The sequence below is a fragment of the Lepeophtheirus salmonis genome, chromosome 12, assembly GCF_016086655.4.
Source record: "Lepeophtheirus salmonis chromosome 12, UVic_Lsal_1.4, whole genome shotgun sequence".
In the NCBI taxonomy this organism is placed as follows: Eukaryota; Metazoa; Arthropoda; class Copepoda; order Siphonostomatoida; family Caligidae; genus Lepeophtheirus; species Lepeophtheirus salmonis.
Genome location: NC_052142.2, coordinates 8,722,130 through 8,734,631, shown reverse-complemented (window position 1 = coordinate 8,734,631; position 12,502 = coordinate 8,722,130). Strand labels below are relative to the sequence as shown.

Below are 12,502 nucleotides of genomic sequence, written 5' to 3'. Positions count from 1 at the left end.
TCGTTAACTTAATTCTTTAGACGAATATCCATGCTCTTGTGCGTTTATCTTGTTAAGCTCTAACTTACTTGAAAGCACCTTCCATGAACAACAACTTATTTTTATACTAATTTGTTCAGTTTTACTATGAAGCAGGAATATAATCAACGTAAAGTCATTACAGAATTGTTTGAGACCGGCAATGATGCTGAGGCAATCCTAAAAGTAAGAAAATACACCAGTAGCACCGTCTAAGACGTCTGCGAGCGAATAAAGCCACTTCCTGGCTGGCCTCAAGAGATCAATCAAAGTGAATCCTGGTAACTCAACGGCTGCTCATCCTCGGAAGAAGTCTATAAGAAGGAGGACGGTAGCCAGGGTGATCAAAGACGACCTTGGCGTGAAATCCTATATCAGGGGAAAGTGTTCCATTCTTACCATGAACATAAAGGACATCAGATTGGTAAAAAACTAGTCCAAATTTGCAAGTCAAATTCAGACATCATAAAAGGTTTTGAGTGGTGAGTCAAACTTCACCTTGGACGCTGCCTAAAACCAAAAGAATGACTGCTGGCTGGAAGGGAACAGAGGAAATGCTTCTCTTGTGATGAATATCAAGTTCCCGTTTAAGGTAATGGCTGGATCAATCAGTAAAAGGAATGTCATGCCGACTCACATTTTTGACCACGGTCTCAAGTTGACCTCCTCAGTGTATTTGAACCTTCCTTAGAATATTGAGATACTATGGCTGGAAGCCACATTACCTCCAGATACAACGTTCATGTGGATTTAAGACTCAGTGCCTCGTAATTTTTCCAAACTGTCATGCATGACCTCGACAGCCAATTCCACGTTGTTTTCAAAGCTGATGAAGTGGCCTTCCAACAGCCCTGTCCTTAACCTGTGTAATTTCTAGTTGTGGTCAGAGCTGAGAAGGAAGTTCAACGAACATCTTCATAGCTCCTTGAGATCCCTGAAGCTCTCTGTATCAAGGAACAAGTCCTGCTTCAAAAGAAATTTGACTTATATTTGTGGACATTGCAGCTTCAGCAACAATGTCTAAACCTTAAGTATTTAAAAAGAAAAAAATGATAACTCTTTTCCAACATTCACAACAAAAAATGTATTCTTGACAAGCATTGATTTAATTTCTTAAAAAATTTGCCAGTCCAGCTTACAGGTCCTTTAAAAAATCAGCCTCCCTCTACAAAATTAAAAAAAAATCTTTGATGTTTCCTCAATAAATGAAATTTCCATCAAATTTAACATTTTCATTAACGGTGAAATCATTATTTTCTTGTAATTTTATGTAGGTAAAAATTTTCATATCTTTTATTTGTTTCATTCCAATCTTAATTGCACTTGGATTTTGTCTTCTTTCAAAAAAAAAATATAAATATATATATCTTATCGTTTTAATTAGAATTGTTAAATTAAAGGTGGGTTACCACATCTATCGCGTGTACTATGAATTTAACCAAATCGGGATTAATAATGATATCATAGAAAAAATCTTTAACCTTGATTGTACCTACAATTCCAATATTATTTACTTTTCTTATTAAAAATTCTAACTTCTTTTTAAATAAAATATTATACATGTAACAAGAAAAAATAAATATAATAATTTTATTTCATTTTAATATTAAAATTTATTATATAGTCAATTATTAATATTTTTTAAATTAATGAGAAAAAGTTAAGATTTATAACAAGGATACCATATTTTTGTGAATCCATAATAAAATAATAATTTAAATGGCATAAAAAAAGTCGTATTCGCGATAAAAATTTGAAGAATTATTCCAAGAATTAAATTGAAACAAGATGCATTCCTCCTCCAATGTCTCCTCTATATTGAGAGTCATCCAAATTTTGTAAATATATTGAACTTTATATTGGGAAAGTGAGTTCTTCTCGCTACGCCATCACAAAGCCAATTTGATTGCATCTCTGTTTTGATCTATACCATTAAGACTGATTGGAAGGTTTTTAACTGCTTTTATACAATAAGATGCACCATTGATAATTAAAATCTGCAGCCACTTGTACCAAAAATCGGATCCAAAAACGTTTTGATACTTTGGACTGCAATAATTGCAATTGTTATGTAGTCAGTCTTCTTAACATCTTCCAAATTTATTAAATAAGGGCAATCTAACAATGACCATACAGAGGACCAATCAACATTGAATTCATGTATTGTAGTTTCGTCTAAGACAAGAACACTTTGGGATCTATTGAATCAACTTTCTTCATGTCTTTGTTCGGAGCATTACCATTTTAGGACAAAATACCAATGATGCAAGCTGTGTTGTTTTCATCTTATTTGAACATTTTATTAGCTTTTCATCCTTGATAAAGAAAAAAGTAAGATAATGGGTAAATACTTAATATGAATATCATTGTGAAACTATTTCTACCTATACATCATTGATAGACACGGAGTCTGATTGAAGATTTGCAAATGCTTATATTCGAAGCAGAGTAAAAGTGAAGATTTTTTTGGGAGTTTTTCTTGTAAGTCCTTGTTGGACTCATATTCAAATTAAGGATATACATCGGAGTAATTATTGCCTATATTCTTCCTATATACGGAGTAGTATTTGTGTTTACTCCAATTGCAACTCTCTCAGAGCTACTCACAGCTTATCTAATAAAATGACACGTCAGCTAAGCTGTTCTTCTTCCAAATATTCTTCTGATTGTCAGGGCTACCAGGTTAAATTTAGGTTTCTTGTTTGTTTTGTTTTTACATACCGGTGGGGCATATAATATTCATCACTTATTACATTGGTGATAGACAATGATATAGATATGGTGTGCTTTTTAGCTGGCCGATTAATTTGTAATTGGTAGTAAAAAAAATAAAATTTATTTTCCTTAGCAGTTGTCATTATTATTTAATTCGTGAGTAGTGAACATCCTTTCCTAAATAGATTCAATTATATTCAAAGGCTGATTGAACTGATTGCATGTGCTCATGAAAAATATGAGGCTTTGTTGCGGAGTTATAATTTTTAGTCCTTGTTGGGCTCAGATTAGAATTGGGAATCGACATCACAGTAATTCTAGTAAATGTCCATGTTTATATCCTTTTCTCCTTCCTCTCTGGTCACAGTTGATTATAGCTGATCTAATGAAACGTGATGAGCATTATTCTTTCTCTCCTCCAAAACGTTCTTCAAATTGTCAGGGTTACTATGCTGATTTTCGGTTTCTTTATATTAAGATGCTCATTCTACAATGGATTTTTATCATTGGTTAGACGTATTAGATGGAGCGCTCTAGAGAAGGAGTAAGCACTCTTTTTAATATTTTAAAAGTTGTCATACAAAAAATATTGAATATAAGGAGATAATGTTTATTTTTATATCCATTAATTATACTTCGATGAATTACCAATTAAGGCGCCTTATATTAAAAATCATATTGACCAAGTGCATATTTTCAAAAAAATTTATAATAATTTTTTATGCCGTCAAAATTTCGTCTTCCCATCTTTTCAAAATAAAAAAAATTACGTTTTCTGCAAAATTAGACGGCATTAAACCTATCTTTGAAAATGAAATGAGCATGTGCATCTAATACGAGCATAAAATAACTAGTTAACTTTACGTTGAATCGGTCTGCTGAAACCGGGACAAATAATATCTTAAATTCATTTTTGGATGCCATGGATAGAGATGGACTCAAAAGACCAACAGATGTCGTGTACTTGGCTACAATTCATCTTTATCAAATATTACAGATAAAAAAAAAAATACTATAAAAACACATTATTTACCTTTAAGAATTCAAGACATGTACCTATTTGCTGTTACTGTAAATACTTTAATTAAAAAACAGTATTTGTCTTGGATAATGACAGCAAAAGGTAAAATAATCCCAAATCTAATAACTTTTTCTATAAAATATCTTGTACGATTTGTTTTGTATTTTTTTTCCTTAGAAGTAAGTCTGCTAATAAATTAATAAGACTCATAAATTTCGATTGAGTTCCTATCTATAAATAAATAAATATGCCAAGTAAAGTTGTAAAAAATCTAATTTTTTCCTTTAATTTTTTCTACAAGTTTCATTTAAATCATACAATTTCATAAATCATGTAACTATTATAAATATTCAAATAACATAATATTGATTAAAAGTTATGTTCTCCGATTGATTTTAAGAAATGGTGAGTTAATTTGTTGATTATATAAATATTCAGAAGTTGATGATTGAATCACATTCATATTTCATGAAGGATACGCACAATTGCTAATTATAATGCTAAACCTAATGTAACTACCCCCGTTGTTGTGACCATTTAAGCAGTTGTTTTTGCCTTTTATGAGTTTTTTGAACACCATTTCTTGCGGCTTATCAACTATAGCTAATCCTTAAGTGACAAAAAAGTAATATTTATTGACTATGTAATATTGGAAAACCTAATGATCATACCCAAGTCTTTAAGTGAAGAAACTAATGTTAGGACAAACTAGTTGCGAACAACCCAAAGCTACTACTCCCGTTGTTGTGACCATTTAAGCAGTTGTTTTTGCCATTTAATGCGTTGTGTATAACAATTCTTGATATTTTTAGCTAAAATAGAATCATATTTTATGGTTAGATTTAAAAAAAATGAATACTTACTATTAGATGGTATAAAATTCAGTGGATGACTCTAAACATGCTGAAAATTATCTTAACTTCACAATTTATAATGGGGGTATTTCTATAAATAACATCAGTACCAACATCTTCCATTAATTTAATGATGGTTCCTTGGGAAGGGATAGGTTTACTCGTGTGTTTCTCCATAAATTTTTTGAACGTAGATGATTAGCAATGGATAAGGTTATATTACATCCAATAAGCATCTTTATGAGGATCAGAGTTAAAGTCTGACTTGATGTATTCATCATTAACTTGATTTTTTAGATGAGTATCCATGCTCTTGATATGAGATGAAAATAATGAGTGGCGTGTAATTCTAGACAGGGGACTAAAGGCACATTTATATCGATAAATCTGACAAGCCATATGTTTCTCATCTGGTAAGTATTTTCTAAATTCCTGGGCCTCCATTTTCATAAATCCAGACAGAAGGCGACGTTATTTTAGGCATTTTATTCAGTTCTCTATCGACTATCAGCATCTAATATTATATTAATATTGAATAATAAAGGCGGGAATGGTAACGTTCTTAATGGAAGAAGATGCATATTATTTAATCAATGATGCCATAAGTATTTCTTCTCTTCTCCTCGCATGCTTTTGTATTCTTACCAAAATTATCACCCTTAACAGTACCACATTCCTTGATATCGTCATTTATAGATAATCATAAACTGGACGCAGCTCAAACATGATCCAATGGCCTTTGAAAGTGAAAAATTATGGCGTAGATGTTAATCCGTCTCAGTTAATTATTATATTTCATAAGCAATTATAAATAATAATTGAAAAACGACCTACAGAGGAGAATTGATGGTTTGTCGATTTTGTAAGTTTGCCCACTGTCAAAGAAAATAACGCTTTATAATTTTAATGGTAGGTTTATTTTAACAATGAGGGACGTTTGATTAAATGAACAAAACAAGTGTTTGGAGGAAGAAAAATCCCCTCTGTCAAACATGGGGGTGGAAACATTATGTATTGGGAGTGTTTTTCTGTGAAGAGGAGAGGACAACTTCGCCACATCGAAGGAAGGATGGACCATCCTCGGAGAAATCTTGTGTGACAACCTCCTTACCTCAGGGTAGGGAACTGAAGATGGATCTTATAGCACAATAATAACCCAAAGCATGGCAACAAAAGAGTGACTAAAAAAGAAGATGCATATTCAGGTCATGGAGTGGCTTGCCCAGTCTCCAGATCTCAATCTCATTCAAAATCTTTATAAGGGGGGCAAACTTAGAAAATCAACAAGAGATCAAATATTTATTTTTTAAACTGTATATTTATATTAATAATATAGCGAATATGACTTATTAATTCTTATATTCAACCATAGAATGTTAAGAATGAAATTTTTCTTGCCATTTATGAGTCAAAGTGAAGTCTCGTTGAAAGTAATATTCTATCTATTTCAATTTTTTCTGCCAAAATTTTATTAACTAACTATAAATTAAGAATTATTTTCACACACTAAAAAAAGTCATTACACAAACTAAAAAAGTGTAACACAACTTCTTGCATATTAAGGCGTGTAAAATATAATGCAGACTCCAGTACTAAAGTACTCCCTGCGTATTATATCAGTTTAAAATAATATTGCCATTTTTTTACTTTTCCTTTTTTTTCCGTAGACATTTTTTCCTAAAATCATATGTCATATATTTGATATACAGTATTCTTTATCTCTATAAATAGTGATGCAAATCCAGAGTGCAATGGGCATGTTAAAAAAAGAAACCAAAAATCAACATTGTAACCCTGAGAAAGTGAAGAATGTTTTGAAGGAGAGAAAGAATAATAATCATGACGTTTCATTAGATCAGCTACAAACAATTGTCACAAATATTCATGGGAATTCCGGAGCTTTTCAGAAAACCGGCTCTTTTGGCTCTTTCAGATTATTTTTTTTTCAAAAAATTTGCTCTGTTGCATAATTTTGCCGAATGACCTTTATTTATTATAAAAGGCAAGAAATCCATCATTTGGGATGAGCCGGCTCCTGATTGGTGGGAAGCCGGTTCCCGTCGTTCACTTCAATGAGCCGGCTCATAGAACCGTTACGTTCGTGGACGAAAACATCAACAGTGACAAGAGAGGAGAGGGAGAAGGAAATAAACAAGCACGTTGTCAAGAATTACTCCCATATCGATGCCCAATTCTACTCTGAGTCCAAGAAGGACTTACAATTATAGCTGGAACAAATCTTCAGTGTGACTCTCCGTCTTTTATCAGCACACACGAATGTCAAATCAGGTTTTAAATATAATTGAATCTATTTATGAGATAAATCTCAATATTCAGGAATTAAATAGTAATGACAACTGCAAAGGGAAGAAAATTCATTATTCAAATTACCAATTTTAAAAAAAACGGACCAGCTAAAAAATTCACATCACTAATTATGAATGATTAATAAGTTATAAGAATCTAAAGAAGATCGTCATTTTTCAGCATCTAACTTCTATTAAAACTTCTAATTAATATGTTTTATAAGAGTTTATGATTTTTTTACCTTATTTAAGTTACTATCACAAATATACATACATATAATACTTTGATTTATCAATTTACTAGTAATCTACTGCCACGGGTAATAATTAGTCTTTGATTTCTCAATGTAAAACATATCATATTAGAGACTTTAAGGGAATAAATTTAAGGGATATCAATGTTAATAGATCTATTATATAGAAATATGGAAGTTTTTCATGTTTCACGGAGTAAATAAAGTAATCCTGAATTTGAAAATTTAAACTATTTTTTATACTATAATTCTTCTAGTTTTTTTTTGTTTATTTTTTTAATATAGAAGATTTTGATTTTTCATCGTATAAAATATAATCACTGCAACTTTAAGTTAAGAAATTGATGATATCTCATTGTTAGTAGATCTATAATATAGAAATATGAAAGTTTCACGAAGTAAATAAAGTATTCCTGATATTAAGTAGTTTAATTATTTTTAAATTAACTCTCTTTTAAGTCAGTGACATTTGAAATACACAAAATTCTCATGTTAAGAGCAGAAAGACGTCATATTCTATCCTCCAATATAATAACTTTAATAAATATTTCCATATGTCTCGCAGCAGTCCTCTCTTGGGGCTCACTTGTATGTTCATGTAATGTAATATATTATGTAAAAGATAAAAATCTATTATGATCAATTAATTATTTAACAGAAAGTAATTTGCTAATTTGTATATTTAATTATAATATATTCATAACCATGAGGCTGAATATAGATAAATGCGTATAATTGAGATTTTGACCATGCATTTATACTGTAGTGTAGCGCCCAAATTGTTGATGCTAGCCTCATGAAAAATTGTCAGATGTTACTTGAAACCTTGTTATATTTGTTTAACCTTTTAAAATAAGATTGGAACTAAGGTTCATAAAATTAACATAGTTATACGAGATTCCAATTATAGATGATTTATTATATTGATATTTATAAGTCGAGAAATATCTAGAAACACAAAAAAAAAAAATTATACAACAAAAGTTGGAGCAGATACATCAAACTACAATGTTAGTTTTAAAAAAGTGCTTATTATGAACCACTCCAATATAAATCTTATAAGTGAATAAAAAATTTACTTTTGATCCGTCCATGATTAGGAAAGATAATGTACCGCATAGATGGTTAATGAAATTAGATGAAATTTCGTCAGATGATAGGTGAAACCTTTTATTAATTTTCTAGAATTTTAAATCTAATTTAATAAATGGGGGAATAACTCATTGACAATCTATTTCAATATTTGAATTTAAAAATAAGAACTTCTTCCTTTTAAAAAATAAATATTTGGAGCGCGCTCTACTTGTTAACATACATGAATATAAGTTTTAATTATTATCATTGAACTCTCTTTTATGAGTCGTATATATGAGTCAAATAATATATTGCCACTATCCCACAGCAGACTGAATCTCTCAGTAGCTTAAAGTAGGAAAAATGCATAAGGAGTATTGACGCACTAAGCCCATGCTGCCGTACTCGATGAAGAGTCTGATCAGTCATCTCTCTATTACTTTATCTCTGGAAAGAGGGCGCATGGAAAAATAGGAAAAATAAACTACAAATAGAGTGCTTATTTTTCAAATCGGTCTCTTTTACTCTCAAACGTTCGTTCAAGAAACAAGGCATTTGGTTATTGAGAAAGTGAGACTCTTTGATATTACTATTCGTATACTTATAAATTACAATTATTCGTTTTTAAATAGAAATAAATAAATAATAACATTTTAGAGTTCGCATTGACGAAGATCCTTTTTCTTATTTAGTATTATTTTATAAATTTCGAAAAAACAACAACTTGATACTTAATTAAATGTCAATCAAGGGCCTGTTAAACGTATTAATGTATTAATTATATAATGTTATGTGGGATTATTACTTTTGAACGTAAATACTTAAATCTTGAATGTTTTTTTATTATTATAGATGCCAGCACAAAGTCAAGCAGGAGGTCTTCTCGAGACCAAATCTGGTGATCATTTCTTGTTCACATCTGAATCTGTCGGAGAAGGTCATCCTGATAAAATGTGTGATCAGATATCGGATGCTGTTCTTGATGCGCATCTCAAACAAGATCCTAACTCTAAAGTTGCTTGTGAAACAATAACTAAAACAGGCTTAATAATGATATTTGGTGAAATATCATCCAATGCTACTGTTGATTATCAGAAAGTTGTTCGTGATACCGTTAAGGAGATAGGATATGATGATAGTTCTAAGGGATTTGATTATAAAACTATGTCGGTAATAACCAATCTTGATCGTCAATCTGGAGATATCGCAGCCGGCGTTTGGGAAGGACAAGATGAAGACAATGTTGGTGCTGGTGATCAAGGGATAATGTTTGGATACGCCACTGATGAAACAGAAGAATGCATGCCTCTTACTGTAGTTTTAAGTCATAAGTTAAACAAAAAAATCGCTGATCTCCGAAGAGATGGAACCTTTTGGTGGGCACGTCCTGATTCCAAGACACAAGTTACTTGTGAATATCTATATGATAATGGAGCTACAATTCCTCAACGAGTGCATACTGTCGTGGTTTCTGTTCAACATAGTGAAAAAGTGCGTGAGCTGTTATTTGAAATATAGGAGTAACTTATTATTTATCTTATTTTAGGTTAGTTTAGACGCACTTCGATTTGACATAATGGAGAAAGTTGTCAAAGTAGTTATACCTCCTAAGTATCTGGATGAAAATACTAAATATCATATCAATCCATGTGGAAATTTTACTATTGGAGGACCTATGGTAATATGAATTTTCTTAACATGGTCTGATTTTCTCAAAATTGGCCATAGTTTTGGTTATAATTCACAACGTTTACTTGAAGATTAATATTAATTTAAAATAATAGGGAGATGCTGGTCTTACTGGTCGTAAAATTATTGTTGATACTTATGGAGGCTGGGGTGCTCATGGAGGCGGAGCGTTTTCAGGCAAAGATTATACCAAAGTAGATAGATCGGCCGCATACGCTGCTCGATGGGTTGCGAAATCTTTGGTAAAGGCTGGTCTTTGTCGTCGTTGTATGGTTCAATTTTCGTATGCTATTGGTGTTCCTCATCCCCTCTCGGTTACAATTTTAGACTATGGAACAGCAAAGAAATCAAATACTGAATTGATAAAAATAATTGATGATAATTTTGATCTTCGTCCTGGTAAAATTGTGAAGTAAGATATATATATATATGAATATTATTGAAATAATTCAACATAATTTTTCATTAGGGATCTTCGTCTAAAAGAGCCTATTTTTAAACAAACAAGTATATATGGACATTTTGGCCGGGAGATGTTTTCTTGGGAACAACCTAAAATTTTGAACTTTTGATTCTAATACATTTATCAATTTATTTACCTTGTTTAAGCCCTTTGACTTCTAATTTTATACTCTGATTCGTTACCGAATTTTATTACATTGAGTTTACGAAATCCATTTGGAAGTATCTCTGTTAAAATAAGGCATGCTAACAGTACGAAACAATGTGAGATAGCAAGCTATGTTTAGTATTGTTAATTTTTTTAACCAAAAATATAGCCTTCTTTTTTTACCTGACATAATTTGCAAAGACAAATACTTTAAATCTTTCAAGTTACAGAAATGATCCAATCACTTATGCCTAGACGTTCAAATTTCATATGCTTGAATAATTTAGGGTTGGTTAAAGTTATCAAAAATAACTTTGTCCTAATATATGGAGTTAGCTGGTTATTAAAAAATCATCCCATGCGCAATAATCTACTTTATCGACAATTCTTGTATTTTGTCCAATTGGGATTTTATATTTGCTCAGCTTTTTATTAAATTTACACGTATTGCTGATTTATACGTTATTTTATATTTGTGTTTGTTGTTTATTACCATATATTAATGTTTTAATAATAATGTACCTCTAATAGCTAATAAATTGAGAGAAAGGAAGTGTTTTCCAAATGAATTAATGTTGCCTTCTTTGAAAAAATCTTATATAAATCTTCCTAAACTGATTGGTAAACTAAAATCTGAACACTTTGAATTTTAAACTTCAATAAGATAAAATATATTAATTAATAATAGAATTTCAACAAAATTAATACTAAAATATATGTGTGTCTGAGCTCTCCTAATCACTAATGTAGCCACCCTAAGACGAAATAATGGCTTCTGGAAGCCGGTGGAAGGGCTGGCACCCACTGTGGATGTAGTCCTATGGCATTTTGTCCCAACGCTGGCAGGCAGAGTTTTCGGTAAGTATATGTAGAGATAGAAATCCAGTAGAATTGTTGATCTCTCCTAGGACAAATTACAATTTTACTGATGAACATAGTACATTGAATATTTGAAGAGGTTGCGTGTTTTGAAAATATGACGCCAAGTCATACAAAAGGGCTACTAAAGAGAAGGACAGTTACTAACATTTATTTTTTCAAGTGGGCTTCCAACAGAGGGAATAAGAATTTAATCCGAACAAGTTGATATCATCTAAGTTTTAACTTTACTTAGAAAGAATAGCATCATTTTCATTTAATAAATCATTGTGATTGTGTTTAAAATTGGTATCTGTGTATTGCCAAATATATTTCTAATTGTTTAAATTATTTAAATAAAAATTAAATATCTAAAATGGGGAAAATGTTCTATGAGCCAAATATTCAATACTGCTATCTCCCAAAGGAAAATTGTAACTTGTCCTTGGAGATAATAGGTTTATAATCTTTAGTAGTAGAATTATTGGTTTTCCTAGGAGAGATCATTATCATAATTTGTCCTAGGACAGATTACGATCATGATCTCTACGAGGAGAATCAACTATTCTACTGGATTTCAAGCTCTACTGTGACATATATATACGCTCAGTGATATTTTTGCTTTACAATCAATCTTCGAATTGGCAGCTTTTACTGCAGAAATACGTAATACCTGTACCCTGTGCGGCGTAATCCAATATATACGCTCAAAATTTATTCTAATTTTTGATGTAGTAAACAAACAATTTCATAGAAAAGTATGTTGTGCTCACTTCTAAGTAAAAAAAACTTCTGAAAAATAAGGTAATTAAGATACTTTTAGATTGAAAATTTGTAGACCAAAAGAAATTGAGTAGCTGAAACGTTATATCGTAGAAAATCTCTAACAGAGATTACCAGGGACCTGAGTATCACCTTTAATGCTGTTTATGATAACAAAAACGTTTTGAAACTCGTTGTATAATTGTAAGAGCCTCTGGACAATGTCGGAAGATGACAGATAGAACTACGAACAAAGTAAAAGTCGTCAAAACCAGAATCAAGAGGAATCCATTTCGGAGCATGGGACGCACGTTCAAAGAGATTGAAATGAGGAAATAACT

The 12,502-nt window shown here is 31.2% G+C and overlaps 1 protein-coding gene and 1 long non-coding RNA gene across 3 annotated transcripts; one reads left to right on the top strand and one right to left on the bottom strand.

The window, feature by feature from the left end:
- Positions 1 to 4,016: 4,016 nt before the first annotated feature.
- LOC139906707 (uncharacterized) lies at positions 4,017 to 8,571 on the bottom strand. 2 transcript variants are annotated; one of them, XR_011782487.1, is made up of 4 exons: positions 8,248 to 8,571; positions 4,618 to 5,345; positions 4,426 to 4,566; positions 4,017 to 4,363 (listed from the first exon to the last, which is right to left on the bottom strand). It is a non-coding gene; the product is annotated as an uncharacterized lncRNA (long non-coding RNA). The 2 variants fall into 2 exon arrangements; XR_011782486.1 differs by lacking the exon at positions 8,248 to 8,571 and having other exon boundaries at positions 4,020 to 4,363; positions 4,618 to 6,323.
- Positions 8,572 to 8,670: 99 nt separating this feature from the next.
- On the top strand, positions 8,671 to 11,110 carry Sam-S (S-adenosylmethionine Synthetase). The gene is made up of 5 exons (XM_040721921.2): positions 8,671 to 8,812; positions 9,095 to 9,733; positions 9,789 to 9,920; positions 10,027 to 10,343; positions 10,401 to 11,110. Exons 2-5 carry the CDS (start codon positions 9,095 to 9,097, stop codon positions 10,501 to 10,503), a joined length of 1,191 nt encoding a protein of 396 aa, XP_040577855.1. The 5' UTR covers positions 8,671 to 8,812; the 3' UTR covers positions 10,504 to 11,110.
- Positions 11,111 to 12,502: the final 1,392 nt, after the last annotated feature.